The sequence below is a fragment of the Balaenoptera acutorostrata genome, chromosome 3 (assembly GCF_949987535.1).
Source record: "Balaenoptera acutorostrata chromosome 3, mBalAcu1.1, whole genome shotgun sequence".
NCBI lineage: Eukaryota > Metazoa > Chordata > Mammalia > Artiodactyla > Balaenopteridae > Balaenoptera > Balaenoptera acutorostrata.
Window position 1 is genome coordinate 69,782,463 of NC_080066.1, and position 17,822 is coordinate 69,800,284.

A 17,822-nucleotide genomic window follows, 5' to 3' on the forward strand; every position below is an offset into this window, starting at 1 on the left:
ATGCCCCTAGGGATGGGGGCATTTTTTTACCTCTAAAAGGATAACTGCACTGTTGAGTAGGAAGGGTGCAGGGATCGATCCATTAGAAAACTCTTCTTCATACTGAATAGAAAACCATGGGCTTTTTGTTTTCGTTTTTTCGTTAGCTTCAGAAAGTTCAGCCCGCCCATAAAGTAGCAGCTTGCCTCTCCACTGACAATCCTTCAAACACTGGAATATGGGTTGTCAAATGCCTGCTTTGTCTTTCTTCTCTTTATTTCTTTATTCTTCATATCAAGACTTTGTTGATTTAATGTTTTTTTTCTTTTTTTTTGAAGTCCAAATTTTGTGTGTTTGTGTGTATACACGATTTGGACATGTGCTCTCGGAAAAACTTTAAAATCAGTCTGAAATCCATCAAAATAATAAAATGCTTAGCTGGGACTGCTAGCACCTGTTCCATCTTGTTTTGTCAATCTCATGGTTGTTCAGGATAGCTCTAAGCACAAAGCAAGCTCAACAATGCCTCATTCAGTGGGAAACACTTCACTTTGTCTGCCAGTTTCACATTCACTACAATCACTGACAACCTTGGAAAATGCACATTTAGGCATGGTAATCTGAGACAGCTGGATCCCTTCACAGACCTTGCAAAAGGCTGAACTAGTCGATCCATCATCTGCCAAAGGTCATTTTAACAGCTCCTTTTTGCAATAAGTTATATAAAATTTTAGACAAAAAATGACAATAGAAAAAAATCAAGTTAAGGCAGAATTACAGAAAGGGGAGTGTGAACAGAGGAATGAGTGACAGGAACTGTTACATGCTCTTTTCCTCAATATTCTTCAATGGAAGGGAAGGAGGCCCACGACAAGGATTCCAGAACCACACTTCTACCCACTTTCCTATACAATCTTCCGCTGAAATTTCCTTTGTCTTTGGACCCTTCAGCTTTAATTCTTCTGCCATCTGATGGTTTTCAGCAGAAACTTCTGATCAACAGGTAAGATATTTCACTAGATGGAGCAGCAGATAACATATTATAATAAGATTCAATGTCCACTCGTGTTCTTGACAATAATTATAAAAAGGAAGAGGAGAAAAAGATCAATATTTGAGTGGTGCACACCAAATGCCAAGTTTTTATGGTCGAGAGAAGCTGACAGCAGCTGCTTAGAGGGCATCCAGAGCCATCCGTCACCCCTCAGACCAGGTTCATAATCACCAGGGGCTAGAAAGGCAAACAAAGCTGCAGCTGTAGACCCACTAGAGACAGTTGTGTCTCTGGAAACTTTTTTTTTTTTGTAGGGAGAGCGGGGAATAGGTTCTTCTGTATATTTAGAGGCAGGAACCAAGTCTAGGCAATGCTCCATAATTCTTTTCACCTGGTGAACATCCAGTACCTAGATGTTATTTCAAAGAGAAGCTTACTTCTCAAAGTAATTTAATGGGGTTGTTACTGTTAGATGAAAGTATTTATTAAAAAGCCTAGAATACTGAAATTGCCTTCTCTCAAAAAAATAAGTGTTTACTATTATTGTTTATCATCTGCCTCCTTCATTATATTGTAGGTTCAACAAGGAAAGGGAACATACCTATTTTATTTACTAATGTGTCCCCAGCACCTAGTAAAATATTTGGCACATAAAAAGTGTTCAATAAATATTTGAGGAATGACCTCTAATGTTACCTTTGCTCCACAGCTAAGAGGCTGACACTTGGAGTGGCAAAATAACTTGGCCAAGATAACACTGATTTTAAGTGGTGGCGTCAACATTTCTGGTTAACGCAAAATGTGAGCTCTTTAACAGTTCAAGGATTAGGATGATAGCCTTAATATCTGAAAATGTATCATAGAAAGAAAATGACATACTCTTCACCACACTTCTCCAGAAGCTTCTGTCAAAGGTACTGGGCTGGGTGATCCATGTCACTTTTTCAATACTTTTATTTTCATTTTACACAGCTCACTATACTTTATGTGTTTGCTTGTAAATGTAGAAAATCACACTGCATTTTCTTGATATCTAATGAGTCTTATCTGATACCCATTAAACAGTATGTATAAAGGTAAAATCAAAAAAATTAGATGTGTTAACAGGTTTTCACAGTTCCGTAAGACAAGGTAGTTACATCCAACTATTTGTACATTTTACCCTAAATTTTCCTTGGGACAATTCTATTACATATGTCTACAGAGAATTCAATAATTTTCTATTCTCCTACAAAAACCCACTTTCTCTGGGCAAAAGCACTGACATACGTCATTTAGAAAAAAGTTTGGGCTTTTCTTTTTCTTCTGTAGAAATACTAAAAAGAAGGCCATCTGAAATGACATACAAATATTTCTCTCATGTTATAAAATTAAAATTGAAACATTTCTATTGATGATTTCCTCCCCTTTGTTTTCTCTGTTCTTTCTTCCTGAAACTTCTGTTTTTCACGTTAGACTTCCTAACCTGGTTCTCTAATTTTTTTTTTTTTGGCTGCGTTGGGTCTTTGTTGCTGCGCACGGGCTTTCTCTAGTTGAGGTGAGTGGGGGCCACTCTTTGTTGCGGTGCGCGGGCTTCTCATTGTGGTGGCTGCTCTTCATGTTGTGGAGCACGGGCTCCAGGCGCGTGGGCTTCAGTAGTTGTGGCTTGCGGGCTCTAGAGTGCAGGCTCAGTAGTTGTGGTGCATGGGCTTATTAGTTGCTTGGTGGCATGTGGGATCTTCCTGGACCAGGGATCAAACCCGTGTCCCCTGCATTGGCAGGCGGATTTTTAACCACTGCGCCACCTGGGAAGTCCCTGGTTCTCTAATTTTTAATTCTCTATTTGTTGTTGTCATCTGAAAGTCCCTTTGTTACAGCAGCCTGTTCTTGTTTCCTAGATGCAACATTTTCTCCTATCCCTCTGAGAATATTATAGTTCATTTGAATTTTTCTCCCCTGCATAGTGTCCAAGCCCTCCAAATTGCTTTCTTTTTCAGTTATTTTAGGTCTCTGTTCTTACCTTAAAAGCCTTCCTCAAATGTTTTGCTAAGAGTAAGGCACTACAAATCTGACTAGTAACTCTGTGCTTGTGAGTGGAGCCTGTAGGCTGAGGTAACGCGATCTAGCTGGACTGTTTCCCTGGAAAACTCCCAATGCCTAGATCTTTAAGGCCTCTTGGACACATTTCCCTAAAGAAAGTCTCCTCCAGTATCCTTCCTGAAAAGTAATCTTGGCTGCTAGTGTCCCAGGAACAGGGTGTGGTAAGACAGCTGGGAGTCTCCACATTTAGAATCTAAACTTTCACTTAATGCCTCTGTGCTCAGTAATGGCACCCAGCCTTCTATACTGCCAGGTATCACTTATTTTATTCTCAGAGAAACTCCTCTACTCAGTCTTGTGTTAGGGCTGGGGAGGGGTGACTGTCTGCTCATGCTGAGTTAGGCAAAGAAGCTGTGGGTCGAACAGCTTAACTGTTTCTCAGACATCTTTAAGACAATTCTCTTCTCTGGCCCCACCTCTACTCCTAAGTTCCAGATACCTGGGACCACCAATTCCTGAGCCTTCTGGGTAGTTTAAAGGAAATCAGGTGCTTCTTTCTTCCTCTACTGCTGGCTTAGGATTTCAACACTCACGGTTCTGCTAAGTCGTGTACTGTTGTCCATCTGCTTTCCCACATTCAAAATTTGATTGCTGTTGTCTCCTTTCGTTTTTTAATAAAATTTAAAAAATTTTTTGGCCATACCATGCGGCATGTGGGATCCTAGCTCCCCGACCACGGATCGAATCTGTGCCCCCTGCATTGGAAGCGCAGAGTCTTAACCACTGGACCGCCAGGGAAGTCCCTCTTTTCCCTTTCTTTATGGTAATAAGCCTTAAAAAAAAAAAAAATCCCTTCACGGTAATTTTTAGTGGAGTTTGAGGTGAGAGTGGAAGATAACGCATGCATTCCATGCTTTAACCAAATTAGTAGGCTTTTTGAATCATATGTAAACATTTCAAAAAGTAATTCCTCTGAAAGAGGGGGGATAATGGCTTAATTTTCTCATTGTGCCCTTTCCAGAAGCTCTGAAACAGAGCTCCCATCTAAAGGCCCCGAGAGATTAAGTGATTTATCCAACGATCTATAGTGTATGCTGGCTGAAGTGGAATTTGAATCTAGGTCTGATACTCTGGCAAACAGAAAACTCCTCTTCACATGCAAAACATTTGTGATCTATTCAGCAAATGTTTGTGAGCACTTATGGTAAAGGCTTTGTCAAACTTGAACTCTGATCTTTATTGTCAGAAACTGCTTTAAAACCATTACAGAAGTATAAAAAAATTGAGCCCCAAAGATTTCTTGAGTACTCACTAGGGCAGTGAAATTGTGCTAGAGAGTGTAGGAGATTATGAGAGAATCAGATTTAAATCCTGTCATAAGGAACTATGACATAGCTATAAATTAATATAATACAAAGTGGAAAACGCACATGCCACAAGGAAGATGTAGATGAAGGTCAGAAGGAGAAATTACTTTCAGCTGGAGAGATCAGAGCTGGTGTTATAAAGGATGTGTATTTAAATTGTATCTTGGGGAGAAGAAGAAAATGATATTCCATGTAGAGTGAACAGCATAGTATTCCTTGAATATTTTTAACTTGGTAAAGGTAATTTTGAAGCTCACAAGAATAACTCTGTCAAAACAACAGAACCCATCAAATCTTTAGAAGATGGTGCTACTTTGATGACAATGACCTTGTGTGACTCTCTGAATGTGTTCTTCACCTATCTAGACACATTTTTCTAAGCCATGGACCTTGCTTTCATCATTTAACACATCATTCAAACCACTTCAGTAAAACAGTGATCACGCTGAAGAGGGGTCTCAGAGGACTAGATGACACTCCAATTAACCAAGCGCATCGAGCCAGATTGTTCTATGCTTTGGACTCAAGAGACTAGTGGAGAGAGGAGGCAAACAAAGGCAGAAAGAGCGAGGACCCAAGTGAAAAGAGCAAAATGCATGCGCTAAAGACAGGGCTTTCAGTCTGACTCCTGTGGAAAAAGCCTGTCAGATTATTCACCACCGACCTTAATAAGGTTTACAATAGCCCGCCAAAGAGAATCACAAACCAGAACATGTACTTGGAGAGCTCATACTCAGTGAGAACAAGAACACTGCAAGACTGACCTGCTGCCTTTTTAGATGTGTGTGCGTCCTCCTGAGCGCTGCAAACACAAGGCTAGAGGAGGGCGTGTGCTGACTTCTTTTTTGACCCAATTAGGACCAACTTAAAAATCCAGCTTTTCCAAATATGACTGCTTACTTCCCTCCCACAGATTTGTGTTGTGACTTGAATGACACAAGAATATGAATGGATTAACTAATTAGTAAGAAGCAACAGTGGGACTTTCTCCTCAAGCCATTCGTTCTATGGGAGAAGAGAGAAGCAATGCACAGCCTGTGAAATTAAGAAATTCTGCCCTAAAATGTTTTAGGTACTCCTTACCCCTAGAAATTAAAATCATCAAACTTAGTAAGACAAGCCCTTACTATGGACACACTCATTTTCATTTTAACGTTTAGCCCTGAAGTCTTGAATAGCAGCAGCCAGGGTGAATAGTCCTAAAAATCACCCAGTCCACTGAATCAGCACGAGCTTTCTCCAAGAGTCAAACAAATATTCTGGGGCACGATTAATCTTCCCAGTTTGTCCTAGTTCAGAAATTTTGTACTCTTGTTGGTGATTCTCGCTTCTTTTTTCTTCTCTTCTTTTTTGCCTTTTCACACTGATTCTTGTCATGAAGGCTCAAGGAAGAAGTGCAATTAATTCCACGTGGGTTTTGATCTTTACTTCATTCTATAACTAATCCACATGAGGAGAGCTACAACACGTTTAAGGATCTGAAAACCATAAACAAAAAACATAGAAAGGGGCCAAAATCTTTACATGCAGTAAAACTGCTGTGCTCTAGTCAAGTTGAATAATCTCATTTTTTTCCCTTCTTAAGGGTGTTTCCATCTTTATGTAACTTCTCCCAACTCCAAATGCTATATACAGCTGACAAAATCCTGGAAAAGAGGCACTTTATGCAGAATTGAGAGGAGATGGGGGCAGTTCTGTCCCTGGATAAGGAGATAGTCTGATATTAAAGATTCTTTGCTTAAGGCACAAATGTACCTGTGACTTTTTTAATGGCACATTTTAGCTGCACGCCGCATCATCTTTTATGAGAGAGTGTGGCGAGAGGCCTTGTTATGAGTCCCCAAGAGGACTGTGACAGCACATTAACAAGGGAAGGGGCAGTACGAAGAAGGCAAGCAAGGGTGAACCTGGTATTTTAGGAGTTTAAAGCAAGGAAGGCAGCCTTCTAACTCTTGCATCACCAAACCTCAGGGATTTTATGGAATTTACGGAATTTGGTGGGGGGAGTGCTAGGTAGAGGTAGAAGGGATAGAAAACTCTGGTTCCCATTTTGTCTTTATTTGATTCTTGTGTAATTTCAGGAAACTTCCTTTGCTCGGTTTCCTATATTTTTATCCCATTTGTTTTTTTACCACCCGGTACCCTAGGGGAATAAACTGATTGACTCAAAACACTTTGAGGAAGGTATCCGCACAAATAGGTAGACCTTGCATACCTAGACATTTGCTCTCTCCTGAAGGGTTTACAAAGATCCACCTTAGAGTGTGCTGGGGGGTGGGAGGGGCTCCTCCATCTTTTCTTTCTTTCTCCCAGGGGCAACTCCCTTCAAGACAACCCAGCTCAACCGTCAACTCCTTTGAGAAACCTGCCGCCCTCCCAACCTTTGTGGCTGAGAGTACTTCATAAACATCTTCACTAACAACGCTATCACACTGCTCTGGGCTTTAGGTGTCTGTCTTCTCTATCAGAGGCAGTCTTTTCTCAGCTTTGTGTGCTCCACTCTCCAAGGCTTAGCACGTGGTAAGTGCTTAAATAATAATTACTGAATGAATGAAAGTTTCTACTCTTTGGAGTGTGTACCTAGAAATGGAAACTTTCACTTTTAAAAGTGAGGATAAACAGAAGAGAAGCAATTCTTCTGTGAAGATGGTGACTATGTTTCAGAACACAATTTGTTACTCAGAATTTTAAAATGCTATTGAGATTCACACTTCTCTCAATCTACAGTGATTTTAAACAGGATTTACCACATCTATTCCAAGAACACTGTGGTGAAAACAAAGAAGAAACTGGCTCTTCAGTGCTTTTTTGGACCAACTTCCCACTCTCTTCAAGTAATGGTCTCATCACATCTGCTCCTAAAAAAAAAGAACTTTGGGGTTCTCTTCATTATTGAATCACACACAATTTCTTATCTATGGACTCAAAACCTCCGACTCCCATTCCCTAGCACATATTTTTTGTTACCTTGTACACCAAATGAATCTGGTATATAACACATTCCGGGGCCTTACTCTCCTGTCTAAAGACCTACTCCACCACCTGTGTTTGGTCATCTGTTCTCACCTGCCTGTCTGGTGGAGCATAAGCTCCCAGAATACAGAGACTATGATCACACAGTTCCTTTCAAAAGCATTTAGTTAAGCATCGCACACAAAGAGGTGCTCAACAACCCTTTCTGATGATCATAATCAGACTGCACTTTACATCCTCTAAGGCTGTCTCCTCCTCCTTCTGATCTAACATCTGGCTCCTCACCAACCATTTTAAAATGCAGTGAGCAGGGAAACACCTAACCCTTCTTGGCCCTCACTCCTGACCAGTGGTCCTTCTCTACTCTCCACTTTACTACATGAGCCAACACGCTCCTTCTGGCATTCAGGTGTCTCACACTCAATGATGACACTTTTTCACACTGTTCCTTACACCTTAATCCTCCTCAATCTTACAGCGTCAATGAGTCTGTTTTCTCCAGTCTTCTGAAGACCGTTCAATAATTTACCTCCAGGATAAATGAACACGATCAACAAAACCCAAATACATCAATGGCAATCTCGCTCCCTAAATGACAAAGTCTCTTTTTATTATTCTTTGTATCCCTAGAACCCAGCAAAATACTGGCAGACATATATGTCAATATGCAACATAAATATGTGCTATTTATTAAGCATCTATCTATCTATCCATCTACTCATATACCTACCTACCTACCTATCTTAACTGCTCTCCCTGTTTCCATGACTGCCCCTCTATATTCTGTGCTCCACAGAGCACCCCATCCTCCTCTGAAAATATAACTCAGATCATTTACTCTCAGAGTAACATCTAAAGTCCCTACCATGGCCTACAAGGCTGCATATGATCTGGCCCCCGGCTACCTCTCTGACGGTATTTTTTCCCATTTTTCCCTTTCTAACTCCACTCTAGTCACCTGGGTCTCTCTGCTTTCCTTAAACATACCAAACACACTCGAGCTTAGCACCTTTGTATCTGCTGTTGCCTGATGGCCCCCTCACACCATTCCAGTCTCTGCTCAAAGGCTGTTTTATCAGAAAGGACTACTCCACTTCATTTTTTCCCTTAGGACTTACCACCGCCTGACAAATTATATATTTAGTTTTCCTTCTGTTTTTTGTACTTAATGCCCCACCCCTCGCCAAATGCAACTCCATTAGAATCAAGAATGGAGTGTCCGTCATTACTATATCCCCACTGCCTATCTAGTAGATATAGCAGGAGCTCAATACATGGATGAAGAAACAAATGTGGAAGGAAGGAATGGTGAATATGTATGCGTGCTCTAAATCTTAAATCTATTAGTTACACTGTCTGACAGTATTGCTATGCCTCTGCATATTGTTAATTCACACAATTCTAGAGTTGTTGCAGAAAGCTAAAGAAAGACAAGAACAGACTGCTTAGAGTCACAGAATGTTAGTCTGGAAAGGGGCTTAGAGATCACTATTTTACAGATGAAGAAACTGAGACCCACAGTGAGGGACAGTGGCTTGCACAGGGCCACCTAGAAAAGCAGTAGCAAAGCTGGACCTGCAATCCAGGTCTTTCATTCCCAGTCTACGAGTCTTATCTTTACACCACATAACTTCTCAAATGTTCTACACTTTATCTGGTCTTTTACCAAATACATTCAATGACGATGATTTAAAATATGCAAAAGGAAATTATATAATAGCAAGAGCTGAGCTCCACAGATCAAAAGTACTAGTTTTCTCTGAAACAGGCTAATTGGACAAGCCCTTCAGGATTCTGTTGGGAAACTTAGTTCTGAGCATCTGTCCACCAGTATTGCTAACCTGTCAGCTGATGCATACATATTGTATTTCCTCTTAGATTCTCTTTCATGAAGAAGCAGAAGAATATGGATTAATAAACATTGAATACTTTATTTTTGCTTTCTTTCTATAGTGCAAGTGAATTGAGTCTGAAGATATCTCCTTAGAAATTCAACTGCATTCATGCATTACAAAAATCACAGAAAAAGTATTTGACCAAAAGAAAAAAAGTTGATGAAATTGTGACTGCAACTCATCCATGATCTTGTTTAAGTAGTTCTTTCTACTTTTTAAAGAGTCCTCCTTTATCTGAATCAATGCACATAAGATACAATTCTTGAAGCACTGGTGACTATCCAGACTTTATACTACTGTAATTCACCCTGAGCCAGATGTCCTTCTAATATAAATCCTATGCATTTCCTTATTGATCAAAGATCATTGTACAGAAATCTTAGCACAGACCTCTAGTGGAGCTACATGTAGCATACCAAGATAAAGTCCACTCTAAATACAGCTATAAAGAGCAAAGACATTAAAATTGTGCTAAATGCATACACCTAACCTCCTCCAAATCATATCACACCCTGTCACCCAACACATGATATGATCCTACTGGAACAAGGTGTTTTTTTTTTTTTTCTTTCTAAACAAACATATAGAAGTTATACATCCAAATGAGTAGGGCTGTACTTGTTAATAAAGTAATCACCTCTGGAAGTTATATATGCATTCCAACAAAGCTACTATCACACATAATTTTTCTGGAATTTCTCTTTCAAAACACAGGTTCTCCACATTTAGTGTGCATAAGGATCACACTGGGAACATGTTAATAATGCTGATTCTTAGAAATGTGAATTTAATTGGTTTTAGATGGAGTCTAGGAACCTGTATTTTTAAGAAGCACTCCAGATAAGTTTTACACAGGTGATCTGTGAGAAATAACACTTTGGAATAGTCAGCTCACAAGCCATGCAAGGGTATCAAAATGAGGACTATTGAGTTAAACTCTGTTTACATATACACATAACACACTGGAGGTTTCATTTTTTTCCAAAATCTTCATTCTTCCTGATAGAACATATTAGTACAGATATACACAGAAGCATCTATTTCCAAACAACATACCTCCATAAAAGAGATTCCTAAGCTCCAGACATCAGAATGGATTCCATATTGCTCCCCTGAAATTCTTTCAGGCTGTAAGAAAACAGAAGGGAGCTTGTGAGTTGATGTAAGCTACTCCAGAAATCACATACGCTAATGTGAGCTCAGTTAAGGCAGAGAACCATCAATATCTGCACAGCACATTATGAAAAGAAAAACAATTTTATATGTATGTGTTTTATATAGATAATACATAGAAACTGTATAGGTAATATAGGTATATTAGATATAATCTCATTGAATCCTCACAAAGACCCTGTGAGGGAAACTTTGTTATAAAGAAAATGAAGGCTCATATTAGTGAAATAATTTAGGCAAGTCTTAAACTAGTAAATGAGCTGAGACTTCAACTCAGACCAAATCCAGTGAGTGGTCTTAGCTGTGGAGTGACAAATTACAGCACAGTATATAATATTATCACTTATTTGCATTTTGAGAGATGGGTCTGAATCACTAGGAATTCTGTTATTTTAAATTTTTTATTTGGAAATAATATTAAACTTATAGGAAAGTTGAAAGATTAAGACTAGTACAAAGAACATCCATATTTCCTTTGCCCAGATTCACCTACTACTCAACATTTCATCCCATTTATCAGGGTTTCTTTTTGATATAAACCAAGGAACAGTTCAAATGGTCCATTTTGGACTCTTGCTCCTCCATTCAAGATATGTAGAAAATACTTGGTCTAACAATTACCTGCACACTCTCTACTTCAGCAGGAATAATTGCATACTGAAGTGGGTGCTGCCTGGTCTCTCTATCCCTCCAGGATTTGGCATTCAGAAACGTACTTCACAGAAGTCTTTTGAACGAACACAGGAACAAATGAACAAGAGAAACTGAGGTTTTGCTGAGATGGAATGGTTGCTCAAGGTTACACAGCTAGTCATGGCAGGGCTAGGATCATGACCCACACCCCTTGGCCCCCAGTGCAGTATTCTCTTCTTTGCACCATCCCTGGACTTCTTGGAAGCCACCACAGCCATCATCCTTCAAAAGTTTCCATGAGGGCCTTTACGAGTAACTGGGGTCAGGGTCAGCCTGGTCCACTGCAGACGGAAGAAATGGACATCCACCACTCACCAGCAGGGGATATACCATGAGTGTAGAAGATGTGCGCCAGATACTCTCAGGTGAGTTGGCACAGTCCTACATCTTGGGGAGTCAGCTTAGTTGGGACCCAGAACTTTGTAACCTACTTCCCACTCCCACTTACGAGGCTATCTCAATGTATTTAATGCCTTCTTCCCCACTTTTCATAAAATTACATAAAGCCCTACCCTGAGGTAGCAGATCAGATTGTCTTATTTCCCTTCCTTTATTTATTTCTTTAATTTGTAAAACCCCTTTCCTACCAAGAATAATTCTTCCCAAGTGTCATGTGACCATTTCTCCCAGCTGCTAACAGATATGGTCATTCCAATCCCCTAATACTTTTTCTTTTATCTTCTAATCCCCCATACCATCACTTTTCAAGGTCCTTGCTCATACCTGAATGAACCCATTATCCATTTCTAGTTAGATCAATACATAATAGGATGCGTTCATATGCAACTGGCCAGCCAGTTACAGGAATAATGCCATCATCATAATATCAACAACGACATCATCACTCTGTGCATTTATTGAAGAATTTCCATGTGCCAGGCACTGTTCTAAGTGCTTTTCATGCATATTTCACTTCAGACTCATAAACACCCATACTAGACTGGTACTATTATCATCCGCATTTAACAGATAAGGAATATGAGGCACAGAGAGATTTAATTTGTACCCCCTAGAAAAGGATAATAATAGCTATCATTTAATGATCACCTAGTTTGTCCCAGACACTGGGCTAGATACTTCACGTCCTCTACACTTCATAACAATCTTACAAATATTATTATTTTAAATTTATTTTATTTATTTATTTTTGGCTGTGTTGGGTCTTCGTTGCTGTGCACGGGCTTTCTCTAGTTGCAGCGAGTGGGGGCTACTCTTCGTTGCGGTGCGTGGGCTTCTCATTGCGGTGGCTACTCTTGTTGCGGAGCACGGACTCTAGGCGCGTGGGCTTCAGTAGTTGTGGCTCGCGGGCTCTAGAGCACAGGCTTAGTAGTTGTGGCACACGGGCTTAGTCGCTCCGCGGCATGTGGGATCTTCCCAGACCAGGGATTGAACCCGTGACCCATGCATTGGCAGGCAGATTCTTAACCACTGCACTACCAGGGAAGTCCTCTTACAAATATTATTGCCCTAATTTTACAGATGTAAAAACTGAGGCTTAGTAAGATTAGATGACTTGCCAAAGTCTAGAGCTACGGCATTAAGTGTATTATTTAGGTACACAGCCAGGATTCAAATCCAGGTACGTCTAACTGCAAAATCAGGGTTCTTTCCTGTGTGGCAAACTGCCCCCAGAACTAGAAGTCAGAAGAGCCACACACTAGTCTCGATCTGTCAGTATTTCTCAAAATGCAGCCTTGGACTCGTCATTAGAGAACTGTCTGAGGTGCTTATTGCAAATGAACTTCCAGTATCAGAATCTCTGGGGGTGGCTCTGGGGATCTTCATTTTAAAAAGTAATTTCTCTGGGTGAATCTTTGGTAAACTCAGCTCTCGTCACTAAACCCATCAATGTTTCCTGCAGACGCGATGATCTACCTTCCTCTTCTCTGCTTAGTGAATGTTTCTCCTATGGGCCCTGTTCAACGGCCACCATTTTTTGGTGAAAACTTCCTCCACTCCTCAGGCAGAATTATGAATTCCTGCCTCTGTACTTCTTTAAAATGTCATTCATATCTTTCATATTAATTTATCGCACTGTGTTGTAATCATCCATTTGCTAGTCTGTTTCTCCTAAGAGGCAGAGAGAGTATCTTACTCATCTTGTACCCAGTACCATGCCTGGCACATAGCTGGTGTGCCATCAGTGCATGCTGACTGAAGGGATGCAATACATGTTTACTGCACGTTTGGTTTTAAGCATGAACTAATCATTTAAGTTCCCTGGAGTGTTCTATTAATGTAACTTCCCTGCATATTATTGTTGTTCACGTCCATCAAGAACTTCTAGGGACCTCCCTGGTGGCTCAGTGGTTAAGAATCCACCTGTCAATGCAGGGGACATGGGTTCAATCCCTGGTCCGGGAAGATCCCACATGCTGCGGAGCAACTAAGCCCGTGCGCCACAACTACTGAGCCCACAAGCCGCATCTACTGAAGCCTGCGTGCTCTAGAGCCTGTGTTCCGTGACAAGAGAACCACCGTAATGAGAAGCCTGCGCAATGCAGTGAAGAGTAGCCCCGCTCACTGCAACTAGAGAAAGCCAGCATGCAGCAACGAAGACACAATGCAGCCAAAAAATAAGAACTTAAAAAAATAGTTTAAAAACAATGTCTTAAAAAAAAAAAGAACTTCTAGCAAACATGAAAATCCTAAAATCCTCTAGAATTGTTAAAGAAATGACCAAATGTTGCCTTTCCTCCTTCTGTCCTCTCTCCCTTTCTTCATCCACTAACTGACAGTTATCAATATACAGCACTTCATCTAGAAGTGCAGGACCAACAATAAGGTTAAATATAATCATCACATTTGCCCACTGAACTACTAAAACAAATGTAAACTGTAATGTGAAAATAAAGCACAGAAAAATTTAATTTAAAAAGAAAAATTAGCAAAAATCATAATGGTCACACACATCAGAAGGCAAATAGGAGAACTCCTTAAGGACGAGAGTCTAACAACTTCTCATTAGAGAAATTATTCTTACAGTAAGCTAACAGAATGAGATTACTGTTGTGATGCAGCGCTCAAGCACAAATGCTGAGTGAAAGGTGGGCAGCCAGCTCTACAGATGTATCCTCAAGAATTCGTAGGGACCGGGAAACATGTCCAGGTTGCTGAAACTGACACAGGTACAAGATAAGTCCCAATACATTCTGAATGTATAGAGTCAGGACCTGATGGCCTAAGGCTGCACAATTCAAATCTGTTCTCACACTTGAGGCCAAAGTGGCCTGCTCTGTCCTCTCCCCTCTAAAACCAAACCAAACTAAACCAAACCAAACCAAACCAATGGCCAGGTATGACACTACTGAGAGAAGATCTGTGATGAACATTTTTCCGTTAAAAAGCAAAAGCTGAGTTACTTTCTGACATGACATTTGTCACTAGTGTGGAAAGTTTAATAAACGGAAAACCATGACTCTTGTCTAAAGCACCTGTAGTAGAGTTAAAGTGTAGGGGAAAAACGCTGGTCTGTTCTTAATGAGAACAGTAAGGAGTGGTGATGATATAAAAAGCAGAGGATTCTTTTCTTTTTTTTTTTTTTAATTAATTAATTTATTTATGGCTGTGTTAGGTCTTCATTTCTGTGTGAGGGCTTTCTCTAGTTGCGGCAAGCGGGGGCCACTCCTCATCGCGGTGCGCGGGCCTCTCACTATCGCGGCCTCTCTTGTTGCGGAGCACAGGCTCCAGACGCGCAGGCTCAGTAATTGTGGCTCACGGGCCCAGCCGCTCCACGGCATGTGGGATCTTCCCAGACCAGGGCTCGAACCCGTGTCCCCTGCATTGGCAGGCAGATTCTCAACCGCTGCGCCACCAGGGAAGCCCAAGCAGAGGATTCTAAAAGGGCAGTGGCTCTAAGATGGCATGCACACTCCACCCCTCCACTTACCGCTGTGACTGGGCATTTACCCAGGACCCATATTTAGTTAACTCATTCCAGAATTGTCTCTATTTATAACACAGTACCCTAGGGTTTACTTGTCAAAAGCAGAACGATACCAAGGTACATCCCTTACCTCTTCCCATAAAGGAACTTCTGCTCAGTGTTAGGCTACTCAGAAAATTAACAAAGTATGCACAAATACTTTAGGTTAGTATGTAATCAAAAAGTATATATCATAAACAATGGGGATTTTTTTAAAAAGCTGGCAAGATCACTGTGTGGGTAGTAGAGTACACTGGTTAAACAAGGATTCTGGAGTCACACTGCTCTAACTCAATCTATTTTCCAGTTCACTAATTCTCTCTTCTGCTCCATTCAATATGCTACCAAATAGTGAGTTTTTCATTTTTATCTAGTAGTTTTGTTTGGGACTTTCTCAAATCAAGTATGTCACTTCAAAAATATTTGATCTAAAGTCTGCTTGCAACTGTTGTTCCTTCATGTTGCTCTGTTTCCTTGTGTGACTAGTTTTCTTTGGCTGCTTGTTAGTTTTTGTTCTTCAAAAAAATTTTTGGAAAGGTTCTCTGAGGCCTAAAGTGGATGTGCCCACCTCAAACAATATTCTCAGCATGAAGCTCCTTTTCTAACTCAAGTCACATATACAAACATCCAGGGTGCAAATCTGTGCCAGAGTTAAGTCTATGGCCACAACTTTCTCCCTTTTCCTTTTTCTCCTGCTGCTCTGCTTGGCTCTGAGAAGCCTTCTCTTTTGTTCCCTGGGATGGGGGAGGAAGAGCAGCTTTAACTCTCGTGTGCTTTTATACTGGGGTGGGGGCCTCTTCAGGTTTCCAGCATAATATGGGGAAGATCTTCTCCAAGACCCTCTGCCTTAAGGGAGCCCCCATATCATTCACAGCTGTAGTAGTACAGGCAAATGTCCTCAGGAATAAGTAGCTTTGGTGCTCTGACATTCTGCTTTCCCTTCTGTTTCAGGTTTCCATCTGAAAACCGTCCTGGGAGTTCCCTGTTGTCGTTTTAGCTCTTCAGTGCACTTGAGATGGTTTTTAAAGTATTTTAATTAGCATTTTTCAACAGAAGAGTTGGTCCAAATAACCTAATGTGCTACTACCAGAAACTAGAAGCTGGTGTCCTAATTAAATCTTGACTGTCACTACTTGCCAGCTGAGAATCTGGGCTAAAATTACTTCACCTTTGGTTTCTTCATCTGTAAAATGAAGACAATAATAACAATATGTATGCTTAATGGAGTTGCCTAAAGATCAAATAAATCCATGTAATATGCTCAATTCAGTAGATGCCACATGGGGATGCTCAGTAAATGTTGGCCTCCTTCCAATCATCACCATCACCAGTACGATCACTGCATGAGCATGGCCAACTGAGTTGTATCACGTCATCTGTATAGGTTATAATCTGGGTAAAGGTAATTTCTAAAACAGGAATAGTCCAGGTAGAAAAGAATGTTCAGGAGATAGGAATAGTTATTTAGATTAACTTTCTGATACCAAAGGACAAGTATCTGCATAAGATTTCTTAATTTCAAAACTTCAGGTATTCATAACAATAATGTCAAATTTTTATATTTGATTTTTAAAAATTGTAATAGGACTTCCCTGGCGGTCCAGTGGTTGGGACTCCGTGCACTGCAGGGGGCGTGGGTTCAATCCCTGGTTGGGGAGCTAGGATCTCTCATGCCGCATGGTGCAGCCAAAAAATATATATATATATATATATATAATATATCACAATGACTGAATAGTGTGTTAAAGTTTCAGGGACTTCTATCTTTATTATTAACTTTTTTAATAGCTTCTTTTTTTATATAAATTTATTTATTTTATTTACTTATTTATTTTTGGCTGTGCTGGGTCTTTGTTGCTGCGCACGGGCTTTCTCTAGTTGCGGCGAGCGGGGGCTACTCTTCATTGCGGTGTGTGGGCTTCTCATTGCAGTGGCTTCTTTTGTTTCAGAGCATGGGCTCTAGGCGTGCGGGCTTCAGTAGTTGTGGCACTCGGGCTCAGCAGTTGTGGCTCGTGGGCTCTAGAATGCAGGCTCAGTAGTTGTGGCACACGGGCTTAGTTGCTCCGTGGCATGTGGGATCTTCCCAGACCAGGACTCAAACCTGTGAACCTGTGTTCCCTGAATTGGCAGGCGGATTCATAACCACTGCACCACCAGGTAAGTCCCCTTCTATCTTTAAAATAGAGTAAAAGTTCTAGTAATCAGAATTTCCAAGAAATGATTTAATTTAATATAAGCCACCAAAGCCTTTGGACCCCTTTTGTAATCCTTCTGGATGAAATCCTTTTAAAATATAGTTGAAAATATTTCTTGCTTTGGATTAAAATGTCCATTAAACCTAATTACCTGCCCCTAAGATGTAACGTGTCCTTGAACACGCCACTTCAGTTTTTGGGTCTCAGTATCCTCATTGGTCAATGAGGAAGTGGGACCAGATGACTTTCCAAGTCTCCTACAAGACCCACTGTTTAACGTGTCCCTAAATTGTTACTGTTTTTGTGTTTGTTTTCATGACCTAACGATGTTAGAAAAGCCTCCCTATCTTTATCCTAATTACCATTTTCTTATACCTTACATTTCAGATTGTAGGAGAAGTAAGACTGTTCACACATGCAGGGCTATTTCTTGGATTTATTTTCTTTTCAATATTTGAGCAGTCTAGTTGGTTATATTTGAGTCATCTGGGGGTCTTCTACACTTTATCACGCAAGTAAGATACAAAAAAGTTTAAATGCTCTGCTTATAATTAGTGAACAAGTCATTTTTGGAATGCAACTTTCATGAACTGATTCATTCATTTAGCA

The 17,822-nt window shown here is 40.5% G+C and overlaps 1 protein-coding gene across 3 annotated transcripts in view; it reads right to left on the reverse strand.

Annotated features, from left to right (window-relative positions):
• The window catches only part of MAP2K5 (mitogen-activated protein kinase kinase 5), a 261,514-nt gene that overhangs the window by 89,053 nt on the left and 154,639 nt on the right, over positions 1-17,822 (reverse strand). For all 3 annotated transcript variants that reach the window (XM_007166074.2, XM_007166073.3, XM_057542056.1), the window contains one exon: positions 10,284-10,355. In XM_007166074.2, coding sequence (XP_007166136.1) covers positions 10,284-10,355 — 72 coding nt within the window. The remainder of the gene's footprint in view (positions 1-10,283; positions 10,356-17,822) is intronic.